The sequence below is a fragment of the Balaenoptera acutorostrata genome, chromosome 2, assembly GCF_949987535.1.
Source record: "Balaenoptera acutorostrata chromosome 2, mBalAcu1.1, whole genome shotgun sequence".
NCBI lineage: Eukaryota > Metazoa > Chordata > Mammalia > Artiodactyla > Balaenopteridae > Balaenoptera > Balaenoptera acutorostrata.
The window spans coordinates 69881626-69900742 of NC_080065.1; the positions used below are offsets into that span (position 1 = coordinate 69881626).

Below are 19117 nucleotides of genomic sequence, written 5' to 3' on the forward strand. Positions count from 1 at the left end.
TCCCTTTTATTTTATAATGTTACCTTAAATAAGCAGAAAGTAGAAATGTCTTGACATAAAACCCTTGAAACATGTGACAGTCATTTGCTTTAAGGTTTTGATATCAATTTCTGGAATTCTAAATTGGAAGAGCTTCTTTGGAAATACAGTGGCCATTTAGCTCTCAGCTGTGAAAAGTTAAAAAAAAAACTAGGCTGATTCTCCTGTGTTGACCTGCAGCCATACTGAGCCTGTCAAACCAAATAACACATTCAGTCTCATATATTTTGAAGACTCAGACATCCAGAAATGTTTTAGAACCTCTTTCTCACTCTAATTAAAATCTTACTGCTCTGTCATTGGGAAAGAATGAGATCCGACATCCTGCAAACCATAAAAATATGTTTAAATTTTAGTGGGATTTCCTGTGTCTTTAAACCTTTCAAATGACATATATAAGATCTTGTGTAATAACACATTGACAAATATGTGGATTCCCTTTCCCATGAATATGATCTGATTTAGAGAATGTTAACTGACTATCACAGCTGACTGATGACAATTCTCTAAAATTAATTAGAGGTTAAAATTTTCAAAACCCAGTGTCTATGCTTTAAGCCACATTATGCGTCTACTTCAGCCTAAAACAAGTGAGAAATTTGAAAGGTGCTGACCTGGCTTTCCAGTCTCATTACCCCTCAAATGAGAAACATTGCCAGCCTAACACTAGAATTGGATGAAGTTACCTTGGCAGCCCCAGAAGTTTTCTTGTCACTGTTAACAGAAGGTTTGTTTCTGTACAGGTTAAAGGATCAGATCTTAGGGGGAATTGAGATGCTGTTGAATTATCTACAAATATTGGCTGTCAAGAGATTATATAGTAGTGTAGGTTAGCTGTTAACCAGCCATGTACAGCTGATGGATTTCATGATCCAGGATAATGAGTATTAGTCTTTATTGCTTTGATCTTGTATATATAGACATGGGCAAAAAAGAGAGAGAAAGACAGAGAGAAAAGAGAAAAAGAAGCTTCCTTTGAAAAAAAATAAAAGTCCAAAACTTTAAACCTAGTAATAATTATGTTGAATTGTCTTTATCACCATAATACTTGCCATATACTCTAAGTGGTTTTATCCTATGGGCATTTCATGTGACTGTTTCCAGTTCACACACCATACCTACTTTTGCACACATTTATTACTCATATACCATTTTGACCCAAATAGGAACGAAATGTAGTAACAATCACAAATCTTGAACTTCCTTACAGTGAGCAAAAAATCAGGAAGTTCTGTTCTCAAATGGGCAAAGGGACTCATGATTAGTTTATAAGAATTGATTTTCAGACCAGACAGTTCAGGATAGAAAGGTTATGAGCACAAATAAACAGAATAAATATAAACATGGATCACACTACCCAGAAAATAGACGCATCTAGATAATTGTGGTGATATATCAGCTTTGACTATCACAGACAGCGGCCCATCAGCTGCAGTCCAGGAAAGAATTGAGTAATTATCTGTGATCTGCTGATGCCAATTCCCCGTTTCACCTTGGTGATCTCAGGGAATTTTCAGTGGAAGAAAAATATCCTATCTTTTCTTTGCTCTGGACCCAGGCTCTTTCATAATTTTTCTGAGATACTCCTGAGTGTAAAGTCTAGCTTTTGAACAGTGTAGGTCATCTTAATGTTTTGATTTGTTTTCATCATTGCTTGCCATTTTAGTATGTGTCATTTTAAAGTCTGCTAAGAAATAGCTTTTCCATTTAGCAATCAGAAGTGTGGAAAAATAACATGCATGGTCCACTTTCCAGGGAGTCTTTTAGCAGTTACTTGTCAAATTTAAGTATTTTTTTCTTAATATTTCTGATGATGTTAATTCCTATGATTAAGACGAATTTAGTTTGTAGAATGTCACCACATATTAAAGTCTCACCAGCAATGTCTTCCAGTTTCTTCTAGGAGATCCCTGGAAAGTTGGAATAACAGGAATAATTCAAAGCCAGATCATTTAACTTGAAATTTTGGAAAATTAGAGGTTATATATGTTTTCCATATGAACGTGCAAATTATCCTGTGTGTGAAATCCTCTGTTCTGCATTATAGTTTATGTGTGTACTAATGCAAATATATATGTATACATGTCAGTAAATTCTTACTTACAACAACTTAAGTTAACTTGGCATTTTACCTTAAGTCATGCATCGTTTTGTGTATAAAGGATATTTTGTGTATTTCTTTCCTGACATTTTATTTGCTCTCCTTAATCAGAGAAAAATTGATAGATAATTTTTATTATTTAATTATATTATATCATAGATAATTATTTATTATCTATAATAATCTATGAGAGATACAATTATCTCACAGATAGATAACATTTAGAAACATGTTTCAAATCTGTATTCTTGTTACAGATTTGATAATAAATGTCCTATAGATGTACCTGCTTTGATGAGGCAACTTCTGGAACTGAATAGTAGACTCCTTGTTAACTTACAAAAGTGATGCTTGTCTTCCAGGAAGGCATATATCCAGTAAAGCTAAAATACATTCAATTGTTCCGTCACAGTATTCAAGAGTAGAGCTAGAACACAGCCTTGTCCGACGCTAATAACAGGCGTTTTCTCCCTCAAGGAAGGCTTTGCTCTCTCCTCTCACTCTTAAGGTGATACTGTGATAAAATTCAGAAGGAACTTTTATTACTTACATCAGAGGCCAAAAGGTGCCTTTAAGATACCCTCAGGGTAGGAACTTATACAACCTGACCAGTGAAGTCCTGTTGGAGAGAGAGAAGCTAAGCAAATGCACTGAGTTGCTTTGCTTGATTTCCCATGTTTGCTTTCTCTTTCTCTGTTCCTTTGGTTCCTGGTTTGGCTTTGCCTCTGGACTTTAGATTTTATCTCTAATCTTTTGCCTCTTATCTCTTGGTATATCCTCATATGGTCATTCATTTTTGGACCAAGCCTAAGTTTACATTCCTGTTACTAGCCCGAACTTAATTTCTGTCTAATGTCATTAATGCTATGAATGACTGATGTTAGAGTTTTGAACATATAATTTGACCTATAAATAATTCCTGACTATAGATTTTAAAACTGAGAGTAGATCAATAAAATCTTTGAAAATCTTAACATCTTGACTGCTTTTCTCAGTGTAAAAATAGACAGTGTTTAGCCTAAAACCTGCATTTTTCTATGGGATATGGGATTGAAAGACTTGCGCCTACAGTTAGTGACTAAGGAGAAAGACTGCTACTTTTGTCTGCTCTACCTTGCTTGACTTTTTGCAAAAGTTTCTTTTTAAGAAATGAGACACTTCTGTGTTCAGCTTAAATATGGTCTTGGACACTTTATCAGGGTCCCTGCTCTGCGCCAGATTCCTTTGCTCCCTTGCAGTCTCTGATACACCCCTGGGAGGCAATGGACTTCATATGCCCTTTGCTTTGTTTTTTGGCTCCTGCTTTGATTCTGTCTGATTACCTGGTCTACGCAGTCTGCTTCTATCTCGAGCAGGTTAACTCATAGGCTACCAGAAACTTAATACTAAGTTATCTTTGTTATGGCTCAATTGAGATTCCTTTTCCTGATTGAAACATACATGTCTCTAGAGCAGTGTTTTCCACACTATCCCATGAAACAGATCCATGGACTGTTAATTAGTCTTCTATGAGAAAAGGAGATTACTCTGGTCAAATGGCTTAAAAATCCTAACTTCTTTGTGGGGACTCCCAAATAAATACTATAATATTAACTACTCTGAGAAGTCTTACAGAAACGAAGACCTGTCAGATGACTTGTATTTGTTTCCTAAATGCCAATGTCCACGAAACCTCTTTTCTTCGGAATACCTACTCACGTCTCAGGGATCACCAGTTTTCTGTAGAAGACATTTTTGGAAATTATGTTCTTAAGACTTGGACCATAAGTTAATAACCTTCCCAATCCACATCTTCAACAATAAGCTTTTAACAGGTTAATTCTGATTTAAACAGCAGATCTCCTTACATTTGTATTATGTTAGATAAAAAATATATAATGTCAAAGGATTATCTATTTAAAACCAGGCAACTAATGAATCAAAGAGTACTTGACAGGTGGTTATTTTAGTTTTGTCAATAAAATGTAAAAATAGATGTCTTAGATATCAAGGACACAGTAATATGAATTAGTTCAGTTATTGCTATCTGTGTATTACCTATTAATTCACTTTTTTTTTTTTTCTTTCTGGTTTTGGTTTTAGTATGAAACTGATGCCAGGCTATTCTGGCATATTTGAGAAAAGTAGAAGATGTCTGGCCTTAATAATTTGAGGTTGAAACATAGGAAGGGCAAAGTTTAGACATTCCACGTTTTGCTTTTGGTAGAGATTGAGTGTCAATTCTAAAAGCTTTAAGACTCAGTAAGAGAATTCCATAGTATGGATTCTTCACTATATCATTAGATTTTTGAAGTGGACAAGGTAATGTTTATGTTAAACAGTTATGATTTAGAAGGGCTTAGACTTTTTTTTTTTTTTTGGAACAGAGTTAAAGTAAATGTTTTTCTTTTCCTTTTCTCATTATTTTGAAATGAAACAACAATTATGACATATATGATGACAGGCCACACATTGTCTTTAGAGATGAATTGGTTTGATTTTCACCTTAGGGTAAACTCAGTTAATGCCAGTTAAATCTTCCTTTTTTCATCTGAGTTACATGAAACCCAATGGTGATATCTCTTTCAATAAGCTTTTAAAATTTTATTTGCAATGTTTGATAAAATTTTACATATAAGTGAAAAGGAAAATAGGTGGCCTTGGGGATGACAGAATTTAGTTAAATAAGTAAAATCATTATTTTTTGGTGATTGGATAGATGGAAATTGTATCCTCCAAACAAGTGAATTAAATCACTGTTTTGATATAAAGTCAGATTTAACAAGAGTTTTTATATGAAAAGTTCTATAAGTAGTTCTTTATTGATTTAATAATAATAAGGGTACTCTCTTTTTAACCTGCCAGCACCTACTGAAGCCTTTCTTTCCTTTAATACCCCAAACATGTTTGCTATTTAAAATAGGGAAACCAGTTACCCAGAAAATCATGCCGTCATTTTTCTTCGTTAGCCCTTTGGTATGGCTGTGTTTGGAGAAGTTGATTTCTTCCATCATATGGACTAAAATTGCTGTTCGGAGAAGCAGAGTTTTACTCAGTTAATTATATTTATTTCTCTGCCCTGCTCTGGTTGGCTGGTCACTCTTGTTACTGAAAAGGAACAGTACTCTTGCCTCATTGTAGAAGTACCTCACAATGCAGAAAACAAAGGCAACAAAACTGATATTGCAGCTGTAATAACAAATCCAAGTGTTCCACCTTGGAAGGAAGCGTGCTGGTCTGCTGCCCTCTTTCACACTTACATTCCTTTCAGGCCAAATGCAAGTGTAATGTTGAGGTGAACGGGGCTGTTGAGGCTGCTTGGGGTGACGCAGTCTCTCTGTCTGCCTTTCCCCAGGTTGCTTTGAGCCAAATCCATAGGTGAGTGAATCGCCTGTCTCAGACAGCAGCTACCCAAAGCTCTGCAGCAGAGTTAGTCCTCTTTAATGTGCTGCTTGGGAAGGATGGAAGAAAAAGCGCCCCTTGTTTCTGAACAAGAACTTGAAATGCCATTCATTTAACAAATTATTAAGTACATACTATGCAACTGGTCCTGTGACCCTTAAGCTTTTAAAACTTAGCGGGAAGGGAGACATTCTAGGAATGGGGAGGGGGAATCTTTGTTCTTATAGTATATTTTTGGATTTGAGATTACTGTCCTTTGCCAGCCTAGATAATTAAGGACAAAAGCCCATTCTCACCTCTACCTTGCTTTTTTCAGTCAGGTAAAAGTCATTTTTCTTTCTCTTCTTCAAATAGCTCTTATTGGGATTTGGCCTAGTTTCGTTGGTAGCATTTTTAGATTTGCAGTGAGAAGAGCTGATATGGGTGGTTTGGCCTTTTTCCCCTGACTGATTTTTCTTGTGTTATAAAGCTAGGACACACGCACAGAGAGTAATGGCTCTACTCATTTTAAACAATCCCTTGTTACATATGGATTTAGTTAGGTGAAGATACAAATCATGAGAGCTCTGCATCCCAGCTGTCTAATGTCTCATAGAATCAGACAGTGGCCTCAGTGAGATAGAAACAGGACCCACAGCTGCTGTAATAATGGGCTATCAATATTTTAGCTTCATCTCTACCTCATTTTATACTCCTCCTCCTGCCTGCTATATTTGCTTAGGTATTCTCTAATTCTGTCTCCTTTAGCCACTTATGTGCTCATGTGTAAAAAGCATCATTTAATTCACATTGCATTTATTTCAGCAAGTTGTTATGTTAGTTACCCAAGTAAAATTCCAATTTAACAAACTCTCTGGCATTTCCAGAATACTTTATTGTGACATGTTAAGTGATAATGAACATACTAATTGGGTCTAATTGAGCCTGGCGATGAACAAAGTAAATGTTCTACCTTTCTTTGTTCATCAATAAGCAAATGTAAGAGTCTCTCCAACCTAGTTAGAGCCCCTGCTAGCACATACAGTAACTTTGTGAGAACCTCAAAGGGCGCCCTTTCTGGGCAGACAGATTGCAAAAGGTATCCACCCTGGGCAGAAAAAGCAGAAAAAGGGTGCCCCTTCCTCCAGGGAGGCTTTGGTACCTTTGGCTGGTTGAATGGGATACTGGCCCCCATACACTCTCAGCCCTGCCCAGGTGCAGGCCATGACCTGCATAACTATCAAGGCAGCCCTGTGCCTAGGGCAGGAAGGCAGGAAACAGCATTCCATTCTGCCTCTTTCCCTTCCCCCCTCTTCAAACCCTGGAGGTCTTCTTGTTTTGTTGTTTGCTTTGATGGGAGTTAATCCATTTTGATGGTAGAGATAGATGAGAGAGATAATTACTATTTGATTTTAGGGTAGACGAAGAAAAATAACCTCAGTGACATTTCAATGCAACTTTCTCTTTCCAGCATGCAATGTTAATAAGTACATCACAACCTTTTTCATTCAAGAGAAAACCCGTTTCCTGGCTGGTAAACCAAAGAAACAGTTGGAAAAGTTTGTTCATTTTTAAGAATTGATTGTAACTTTATTATCAAATGCCTGCTTCTACGGCCTATGGGAATATATATAAAATGAAACTTTTCTGGCGTGTGTTCTCTTTTTTTATTGTGTTATTTCTTATCATACACTAATAATAACAAAATGAGGTACCACTGAGTTTTCTGCTTTAAAGTATAGAAGCTGCTACCTTGCCATGAAAAAAAGAATTACGTGCTTTTCCCCATCTCCCATAAACAGAAAGGGACTGAATAGTAAAATTTGGACCCTTTTTCCTCTTCTTATTGCAGGTGATGTGTTCCACATCACTGCTCCCAATAAATTCACCTTTGAGGAAGCTGGAGAAGAGTGTGAAAACCGAGATGCCCGCTTGGCGACAGTGGGGGAGATCCAAGCGGCGTGGAGGAGCGGCTTCGACCAGTGTGATTACGGGTGGCTGTCGGACGCCAGCGTTCGCCACCCTGTGACTGTGGCCAGGGCGCAGTGTGGAGGTGGTTTGCTTGGGGTGAGAACCCTGTATCGTTTTGAGAACCAGACAGGCTTCCCTCTCCCTGATAGCAGATTTGATGCCTACTGCTTTAAACGTAAGTGTTTGGTACCTTTTTAAACATTACAGATTTTTAAAAAAATACTTCGAAGCCATGCAATTGATGTTCAACGAGCCATTGGAATGATTCCATGTCTTGCAGTGTGTGCACGGAATGCAAACAGTTCAGTGACTTTCAAAAACAAGGAAATGCAACAGCAGTGATACGGTTAAAACAAGAAGTTTGACAAATGGTGTTTTTAGAGAGGATGAGGAAATGTCAGGTGAAGGCCTTAACCGTGATGCATTGCACTTAGAACCACAGAACATGTTTCTGCGTACTTACTTTACATTAATTGCAGTCCTTCAATGCAATTAGATTGTTGACGCTATAATGCTGGGACCAGCTGTGGCCGAGTTGAATCCTTGAATTCTGTTTATTTCATCTTTGTTTGCTGTCACCCTTTCTTTTAAATGGCGGAGGATTTAAATTTCAGTAATTGCAGGTGAGTACTTGGAGCTGACGTGGGTAATACCTAAAAATGAACCATGCTGTAAATAAAAATCTTATTTTATCTCATTTTATTTCAAATAATGGAAATATGTGCCTTCTAATGCTTAATTCTCTAGTATCACGTTGAAGTACAGTATATGTTTTTTGCAAGCTCTAACATAAATAGGCTATCTTTGGTCAGGTTTACTACTTAAAATGGATTTTAAGTAACATTTCTCAACATTCATGATATAATTATTTTAATTCTTCAGATGTCCTTAAATTATTTTAGCACTAGTAGTCACATGCTATATAGTGCTTGTAGAATGCTTAATTAAACAAGCAAGTAATCCAGAGTCTCATTGTGATATTTAGTAGGATCTATATTGTGCCAGCAAAACAAATATCTCCTAGAATTTTTGGTGGCCTTGAGTATGTCACGTTATATTGAAATACAGTGAGAACTTTTTACTAAGTTTCCAATATATATTGTAATAGCGATACATACAGTCATCCCTTGGTATCCATGGGAGATTGGTTCCAGGACCTTGGGAATACCAAAATCCACAGATGCTCAAGTCCCTTATATAAAGTAATAATTGCATATAACCTACACACACCCTCCTGTATACTTTAAATCATCTCGAGATTACTTATAATACCTATACTATGTAATAGTATATAATACCAACTAGGTAAATAGTTGCTGGCACATAACAATTTCACGTCTTGCTTTTTGGAACTTTCTGGAGTTTTTGGAACTTTTTATTTTTTTAATCAGAAGTTGGTTGAATCCTTGGATGTGGAACCCATGGATATGGAGGGTCAACTGTAACTGAAATGAGTAGAAAATACACTAACTTATTTTGTAATTGGTTTCTGAAGTGAAATATACAGACATTCTTCATCAACCAAAAAGACACAGAACTGGGATGTCTGAGTAGTCAGGAGAATAGATGTTTGTGCAACAGAAAGGTATGATTTCACATACTGCTATTTCCCAGCTAAGATACTTCTGTTTGGATCTCTTCCTGTAAACTCAACTTTCTGAGTGTTAAAGCCACGTGTTGTGTATCAGTGTGATACAAGCTGGCCATGAAAAGCCATTGAAAATATTAGTTTTTGTTCCTAGGCCCTGAAACTACAGAAAAAGTCTTAATCATTTTTAGGAAAACAAACAAACATCAACAATAATAACAAAACCTTATCCCTAGAAGTAGAAAGAAGTAGAAAGATATCATTCCTTTAAGCCATATACCCATAATGGGTTATAGGTATATTTTCAAGTAGTTCAAGCTTTAAAATCAATTTTACACTAAGTGACTGATGTGATTAAGGAAGAAAATCAAATCTGTGTGTGTGTGTTGGAGAGGGGATGGGGACACGTGGGTTAGAGAGGTTAAATTAAGGAAGGAGTTGAATTATCCAGCATGACTACCTTGTTTGATTTTATTTTCTTGTGCTTTACAAACCTGGCACTAGAAAACTTTTAAACATTTTTGTTCTCCTTGAGGACAAATTTAAACCAAAGCCTGTCTGTAGCCGCAAAGAATTCATCCTGATGGGTTTTAAATGATTTATTTAAATAAGGAATTCACATGAATGTACAAAATAACAATGTAGTTAGATTCAAATAAAATAACCACCTACTAAAAATCTATATAAAATATGAATAAAATTTGAAAGTTTAGGTCCATTTTTTTTCTCCCTAATTCATTTGAATCTATATAACTTAGAAATACATAACTGGCAAATATAATGGATTCAAATTTTCATTTTTCTCCCCACCTAAGCTAAAGGCTAGATTCTTATTTAGTTCTTCTGTAAGACTCTACCATACTCAAAATTTATTCAGCATATAAAAGTTTAAGAAAGTTTAGTCATACATAAAAGCCTTCCTTAAACCACACACAATGCCAACAGCCTCCCCAAATTTCCAATTCATTTTTCAAAGATTCTTTTAAAATATACATTTTTTTACTTTGAAAAATATTCTCAAAATGACTTGCCTGCTGTCCAGTTTCCCACATAGTTGAATAGTGACTAAATTTATGGAGTTTAAGTTGGTAAGAGTTATGGCCTTAAGGACAATTCCAAAAGTGATTTCAGAGATGTACCGCTAGCTGGTTAAGTAGAAGAATTTAGAAATATAACCATATTTTTCTTGTTTGCTTTTACCAAATGTAGAAAGTGTTTTTAAGGCCACTTCATGGTGAATAAATAATACCAAATCTCACTTTGCTATATAATTCCCTTTTCCTTCTAAAATCACTGAATAGAACATTAACAATGGCTGATGATAAATATAATTAGAATCTGTTCTTGTCAAATAGATTTGAAAAACAAGTAAATTAATGTCCTTGTGAAATAAAGTTTTCCTGTACCTTTCCCCTTGATGATTAAATTGTGCACTTTTCATTTTTCTTTGACCTCAGAGTTAAGCAAGTTCTATGAAATAGAGTTATGCAGGGCTTTGAAGGATCATCCATACTTCCCAAATTTAAGTGAATCAAAACTATTGAAGACTCATAATAACCTCTCATTTAATATTATTAAAGATCTCCAGGAGAGGGAGATAGGGAATGTTTCCTAGAAAACCCATTCCAATATCCTATTACTATCACTCTCAGATTTTCCAATTATCTAAATCCTTCGCATTAGAATTTGAGTCCATCTTTCCTTCTTAAGTTGGAGACCAAAGTCTAAATAACAGCGTTTCTACTATTGAAAACAACTGTTCGGTTGTCCCTCAGTGCCTCTCTCAGTTGAAACAATTTCCTTGTTCTGAAATTTTAATTTCGAGGCCTCTATTCACCTATGCCATCTTGCTTTGAACCCTCATTGTTTTTCACATCCCTCTGTTGGATTAAACTTGGAGCTAGAGATAGTGGTATAGAGAAGGCTAAATAAGTACCCACCACTTCCTATGCTATCTTTCTTATATATCTGTTCACTTTTACAATTGACCTGCCCTTCTAACCTATGGTCAATATGTTATATTTTTTGTGCCCTAGATCATAATCTGACCATAGGTGTCAAAACTTATCCTTCCCAAATTGGTATTTTTTAAATGTCTCTGTTTATTGAATTTGAATTGGTTAGCATTCAATCACTCGTAAAACTTTAAAAATTAATTTGAATTCTAATCTCAGTGTTCCAAACTTTACTCTTTCCGCAACCATGAACCTGGAATCAACTTATTGAATATCCAGTGATTTCCCTATAAATGTAGGCAGTATGGGTATAAGTTAAATCGACCATCATGCTGCTAATAGGGTTTTTATCTTTTATTAGGAAAATCTGCCTCATGTCTCACAACAGAAGCACTGGAGAAGATAGTCCATAGGCTATAAAATACCATAAAGTACAGTGATGTGAAACATCTGTGTGGCAGACAGCTGCAAATGTTGGAAGGGAGCTTTTGTGGGAAAAGAATCCTGCTGCTTTCTGTTGGCTTCCTCGATAATGAAGTTGAAGGGACACTGGTAGTTTTCCAGGGCAAAAATTTCTCCATGTGAATCCTCCTTCTGGAGAGACACTTTTAGAATAATCTGGAGTTGCGCTTTCACCTTTGTAATAGTCATCATTAATACACTGGCATTTATTCTTAAGATATTTCTTTGTAGATATTTGTGTTTTTTAAAGTTAGTTCCTTTGTTTTGCAACGGTTGAAGCAAATGGCGCAGATGCTCAGATATACTGAGTTGTGATGGAAATCAGCTGTTAAGTTGATGAAAAAGCAACCCAACCCCAAAAGGAAGTCTGAGGTTTCCCATTCCAAATAGTAGAATTAATCAACTTAATTATAAGCAGACTTTTAAACAGGGCTCTCAAATTATTGAAAACCCTTGTTTTTGAAAACAAAGTCACATAGAGCCTAGCTTTGTAAAGGAGATTCTCTGAGACATACTACTGTCATATTACTGTGTTCCAGGCCTAGAGGAAGGCAACACCAAACAGTTCAGTAATAATTGATAATGACAGACAGTTACGTAGTTTTTGAAATCTGAGTCCTTCATCTTTAAAACGCTATAAAAGTATTTTCATAGCACTGTGGAAAGTTGCTAACGTAGGACTTGGGTTGGAGCATAGGAAGACCTGATTCACAGGCCCTCTTTTGGCCCTATCACGGTTATCACCTCCTTTTAAGTGAATTTCATCAGCTTTGGAACTACTCAGAGGGAAAAAGCAAAAGTAGCTTTTTTGTTGCTGCTAATAATAATATGATTAAATTTTCTCTAATGTGCAGTGTGCTAAGTGTTTATATTATGTTTCCATGGGAACTTTCTCTGTATGTACATTTTACTGTTTCCCCAAAGAATGCAGTTATAAAACAAACATGATATTTGGCAGTTAAATGAGGTAACAGTTATGGAATTTCAGAGGATAGAGAATTGAATGAAAAGAAAAATAGTCAACCTCACTTAGGTTCCTTAAGTTGTTCATGTCAATCAAAATAACAAAAGCTTCTTCCAGGAAATGAATGCAGAAAAAGCTTTCTTTAAAAAAAAGGAAAAAAAAAAAAGTTATTTAACATGTTTTTGAAGAGTCCAATTCTTTTTTGTTCTGTTGTTTAGTTTTGTTTTAATACAAAGGGATAAAAAGTGGCAGACTAAAGAATTTTTAACTACATCATAATGAAATGGCCACCAAGTTTTTGTTATAAAATTGATGAATCTGGGCTTTAAAATGGTCTGGGGAATGACCACAGTTAATAACAGCTCATACCAGACAAAAAATAGGAATCTGTTACAGCTCAAGTCTGATTTACAGCAAAATCACATCATTTTATCATTAAATTTTTAAAATAGACTTTATTTATTAGAGCAGTTTTAGGTTCACAGTAAAATTGAGGAGAAGATGCAGAGATTTCCCATATATTCCCTGCCCCCATTCACGTGCAGCCACCCCCATTATCAACATCCCGCATCAGAGTGGTACGTTTGTTACAACTGAGGAACCCACATGGACACAACATAATCACTCGAAGTCCATAGTTTACACTAGGGTTCACTCTTTGTGTTGTACATTCTGAGTTCGGACAAATATATAATGACATGTATTTGCCATTCTAGTATCATACAGAGCAGTTTCAGTGCCCTAATATCATTAAGTTTTGATGGAGTAGCTGGAGCTCAAAAGTATCCAGTTTTGTTTTCCAACGACTCTGGTTTGGGGATTATTAAGAGTAAGCCACAAGATATTAAAGATACTACAGATATTACAACTTTTATCAGGGGAACAGACATTACCCATACAACTAGTTTTAAATCATACAGGATGTAGCAAAACAATGACTACAGATTTCCTCAGATCAGTTCCTTCTGAGTCTAGTGGCAATCAGTTTTTGATTTTTGAAAATCTGAATTAAAAAAAAAAAATAACAAAATCTTTATGTGCTAAGCTGCTGCATTTTCTTTATGTTGAGATGGAATCTTATCTACAACACTGTCACTTTTATACACAACTTAAATTTCTTTAAACAGGCCAGGCCATTCTCTGTAAATCTGGAGGCATTATAATGTAGCATTTTATGATGACATGTTACTTTTTATTGCCTGAGCCCATTCTTTCTGATGCTCAGGGTTGTTTCCAGTGATTTGTAATTACAGAGCTAAAATATATCATGTGGGTACTTTACTTCCTGTTCTATGTTTGCATTTCCTGCTAAAAGTAAGGCTGGAACCAAGACCCTTAAGAGTTACAAACATAATAGGTAGAACATAGAACAAGATGTAGAACTACAACAAATGCCAAGCAGCCTCGGCCAGAGACATTTTATTATTTATTATAAACAAGGCTACTCTGCAGACTTGAAAGGAATATGAAGACAAATGTCCAACACCTGGGATCAAGTGAATAGTGGTGTTAATATCCTGTTTTTATGAAAGCCTCCACATTATGGACAATGTAATCATTGATATGTAACTCGGGTACATTTGATGTGGCTTTTTTGTTGTTTTGCAATCTGAGGCACTCCCTCTCCCCAGAGACATCATGTAGCTAGAGACAGAAGCCTCCAGAATAGTAGCACTAAGTCCTCCTACTAGACTTCAAGTTGCTGCGGTAGTTTCTGATAAATAACATACCTACTGTTTCCAAACTCTGCATTTATTTATTTATTTATGTTTAACTTCTCCTTATCTTAAAACTACATAGTATTCACTTCCCTTAGCCAAGAACAGTCATTCATACCTATGGGTAAAAGCAGTGTTAACCCTTTCAGTATAAAACAAGTGATCAATTTGTGATGATTAATTGTTCAATTGTCTGTCTTCGGATTAATTTAAGTATAGTTTTTAGACTCCTCTCCATCAGAAAACACTTTGGGGTCACCCCAAAGTACACAACAGCACTTAACAAACACACTGGACGTACAACTTTTTATTAGTGACTTGTCTAATCAACTCTTTGAAATTATTTTTCTAGCTAAACAGAATATATCAGAGGCTACAACCATCAAACTGAATATGCTTGCAGAAACTGCCTCACTCACTTTATCGGAAGAACTACAAACGGGACCCGACAGAACTACACCAATCGTCCCTTTAATCACCGAATTACCTGTCATTACAACAAAGTTCCCTCCTGTGGGAAATACAGCCAATTTTGAACAGAAAGCCACAGTTCAACCTCTAACTATCACACACAGAATAGCCACGGAATCACCTGTGCCTGATGGGAGTACTAAGAAGCCTTGGGATATGGACTATTACTCACCTTCTGCTTCAGGACCTCTTGGAAAGCCAGACATATCTGAAATTAAGAAGGAAATGCCCCAAAGTACAACTGTCATCTTCCATCATGCTACTGATTCATGGGATGGTGTCAAGGAAGATATACAAATACGAGAGTCAGTTACACAAGTTGAACAAATAGAAGTGGGTCCCTTGGTAACATCAATGGAAATCTCAAAGCACATTCCTTCCAAGGAATTCACTGTACCTGAAATGCCATTTGTATCTACAACAATGACCCCGGAATCCAAAACTAAAAAGAGAGCAGTAAGCACAGTCTCTGAATCAGTGACCACAAGCCACTATGGGTTCACCTTGGGAGAAGATGATGGTGAAGACAGAACATCTACAGTTAGATCTGGTCAGAGTACCTCGGTCTTTAGCCAAATACCTGAGGTCATTACGGTGTCAAAGACTTCAGAAGACACCACCCGCACTCAACTAGAGGAGGTGGAGTCAGTCTCAGCACCGACGATTTTCTCACCTGTAACTATGCCCGACAGTGATGGGTCATCCATGGACCACTGGGAAGAGAAACAAACTAATGGTAGGATAACTGAAGATTTTCTTGACCAGTATATGTCCACCACACCTTTCCCATCACAGCATCATACTGAAGTAGAATTGTTTCCTTATTCTGGTGATAAAAGATTAGTTGAGGGAACATCCACAGTTATTTATCCCTCTCCACAAACAGGAAGAGAAAGAACAGAAACACTAAGACCAGAGATGAGAACAGTTACTTATACAGATGATGAAATACAGGAAAAGATCACCGAAGATTCATTTATAGGAAAAATAGAGGAAGAAGGCTTCTCTGGAATGAAGTTCCCTACAGCTTCTTCAGAGCAAATTCATCATACAGAATATTCAGTGGGAATGACCAAATCTTTCGATTCCCCAGCACTGACAACAACAAAGCTAAGTGTGGCACCGGCAGAGGCAACAGATGTGGAGAAAGACTTTACGACAACTCCAAATGGATTAGAAACAGATGGCTATCAAGATACCACAAAGTATGATGAGGGTATTACAAGAGTGCATTTGACCCAAAGCACTTTAAATGTGGAGGTGGTTACTGTATCAAAATGGTTATTGGATGAAGATAATACAGCATCAAAGCCTTTAGGGTCCACAGAACATGCAGGCTCTCCAAAATTGCCCCCTGCCTTACTCACCACTACGGGAGTGAGTGGAAAGGGTAAAGAAATCCCAGGTTTTACTGAAGATGGAAGAGATGAATTCGCTCGTATCCCAGATAGTACTCAAAAGCCATTAGAGGAGTTTACTGAGGAAGACACAACAGACCATAAAAAATTCACAGTTAGATTTTGGCCAACGACATCAATTGGCATCACCGAAAAGTCAACTTTGAGAGATTCTACGACTGAAGAAAGAGTTTCTCCTATCACAAGCACGGAAGGCCGAGTTGTTCATGCAACCATAGAGGGAAGTGCTTTGGATGAAGTAGAAGATATGGATGTCTCTAAGCCTGTATTTACTGTCCCCCAATTTACACACACTTCAGATGTGGAAGGATCGGCATTTTTTAATTATAGTAGCACCCAGGAGCCTACTACTTATGTAGACACTTCCCATACCATTCCTCTTTCTGTAATTCCCAAGGCAGAATGGGGAGTGTTGGTACCTTCCATTCCATCAGAAGGTGAAGTTCTAGGTGAACCCTCTCAAGACATACATGTCATTGATCAGACTCACTTTGAGGCTACTATTTATCCTGAAACTATAAGCACAACAACAGAAATTACACAGGAAACAACTCAGGAAGAGTTTCCATGGAAAGAAGAGACTCCAGAGAAACCAGTTCCTCCTCCCAGTTCTACAGCTGACACAGCCAAGGAGACAACAACGCCCTTGGATGAACAAGAGAGCGATGGGTCAGCATACACAGTCTTTGAAGACAGATTTGTGATAGGTTCTGAGAGAGTCCCAGTTTTAGAAACAACTCCAACTGGAAAAATTGAGCAGCGTATGTCTTATCCACCTGGTGCTGTCACTGAGCCCAAAGCAAAAACAGATGGAGTGGTAACACTAATACCAAGCATGGGGCCAAAAGTATCTTTAAGCCCAGGGCCTGAACAAAAATATGAAACAGAAGGTACCAGTCCAAGGGGATTTGTATCACCTTTTAGCACCGGTGTTACCCAGCTTATAGAAGAAACCACTACTGAGAAAAGAGAGAAAACATCCCTAGATTATACTGATTTAGGCTCAGGATTATTCGAAAAGCCCAAGGCCACAGAACTCCCAGAATTTTCAACAATTAAAGCCACGGTTCCAAGTGATATCACTACTGCTTTCAGTTCAGTAGACAGACTTCACACATCTTCAGCATCTACTGAGAAGCCACCTCTCATTGACAGAGAACCTGATGAAGAAACAACCAGTGACATGGTAATCATTGGAGAATCAACATCTCGTGTTCCTCCCACTACCCTTGAGGATATTGTAGCCAAGGAAACAGAAACAGATATTGATAGAGAATATTTCACAACTTCAAGTACTCCTTCCGCCACACAGCCAACAAGACCACCCACTGTGGAAGGCAAAGAAGCCTTCAGACCACAGGCACTTTCCACTCCAGAACCCTCAGCAGGGACAAAATTCCACCCTGACATAAATGTTTATATTATAGAGGTCAGAGAAAACAAGACAGGTAAGTCTTTGCTTTCTAGACATACCAGTCAAGGCAACCAGCATTTTATCTTGAAAATTACTTTTGGAAAAAAAATATCAACATGCCAAATGCTGCCATTAGAAGATAACTGGAGTGTGAAAAAATTCTGTTTTAGCTTCATGTATTTGTACAAGAATTGGAAGAATATGTTAAACAATTTGGAAGAATGTTAGATATTATTTTATTTAAAAAGTCATAAGAAGCCCTGCTTTGTCATCTAATATAACCAAATCATCACTGTTACATCACTTCAGAACATGCAGAACAAAATGTTTTAATTTCAGTGTCTTTCCATGTGTTACTACTCAAGTGTAGTACCAGACTGTGTTAACATTCCATTGGTCTTTAACTATTAACCTTCAGTACTTACACTGTGGACAGCTAAAACCGTATTGCATATCCCTAGGGCTGATAAAAAGACATCTAAAGGTTTGTTTTGGGTTTTCTCTTCCATGATTTGCAGGTTTATTATACAATTTTTAGGGTGGGTGATGTGGGTCTGTAGTTTAAATGTTATTTTAAAGAAAGTTCAACATATTTTCAAGCTGTTGTCCTTGGGTATTTTAATGAGGCTTTACATATTTAGAACAAATACAGTCTAGCTCAGTTCTAGGAAATGCTGTCATCTATTGTGTCAAATATAATTTCAGAAAGTGGATATGTCAGCATTACCTCTGTTCCCTAAAAACCAGGCTGTAATTTTATTTATTTTATGATTTAGTTATTTTATCTCTAGGAATATTCACAGTGCCTTCTGTTCTGTTCAAATATTTTATATATCTCTCTGGCAAAATTCTTAAAAGCTGTTTCTTTACGTTGACTAATACTTGCAATTTTTATCGTCAAACATAACTTATTCCTTCCTAAAGGTCAGTCCCCTGTATCTTCTAAATTCGGTAAGCTGAATTGCGAATACATAGCATATGCAGTTCAATAGATCTATTCAGCTTTGTTTGTCTTTTTTTAATTTAGAAGTTAAGATCATTGATTTTAGTTAAGTTGCTGTGTTTTAGTTTTAATATGTGGATTAAAGGAATAAATACTCATTTTTTCCTTGACCTGGCTCTGAGAAGTCAGGCTAGAAGAATGATCTTGAGCAGGTTTTCTCTCTTAATGTTGGGCTATACCACTCAAGGTGTCGTTTTTCTTAAGAGGGATGCTACCCTCATTAGCCCGCTCAGGGGCGCACCTGTTGGGAACACAGGTGGCTCTAACATCAAGTCAGCTGGCTTCTAGTGCTGTTAGATGGTAACTTGGCTTCTATCATCCGGAACTTTCTCAGTGTAAAAGTTTGTGTGGGGCAGTGAACAGTAGAGAAGAGAATACACTCTCAGAATATTGACGTTAATCTCCACTTCCCAATACCGTTGAACGAGACCAGGATTGGAGCATTATTTTCCTGCTAATAATGCTGTTTCTTGGAAACCATAACATATTTCTTCTCTCTTACATTCCTCTTCTGCCTCTTGGAGCTGGAGTTGGAGAGAGAAGGCGAGCTGCCAAGTAGTGGGAATGAGGATTCCTGTTAGTAGGGTTGGAAAAGTGACAAGAAGATATTACTGTGAAAAAGAAAGAATCGAAGAGAAGCATAGGGATTACTA

General features: G+C 36.8%; 1 protein-coding gene across 2 annotated transcripts in view; it reads left to right on the plus strand.

Annotated features, from left to right (window-relative positions):
• VCAN (versican) overlaps positions 1-19117 on the plus strand; it is a 115506-nt gene that overhangs the window by 38217 nt on the left and 58172 nt on the right. Inside the window, exons 6-7 of one of the 2 annotated variants that reach the window (XM_007193043.2) lie at positions 7353-7646; positions 14511-17495. In XM_007193043.2, coding sequence (XP_007193105.2) covers positions 7353-7646; positions 14511-17495 — 3279 coding nt within the window. The remainder of the gene's footprint in view (positions 1-7352; positions 7647-14510; positions 17496-19117) is intronic. The other variant, XM_007193041.2, reaches the window with a different exon arrangement.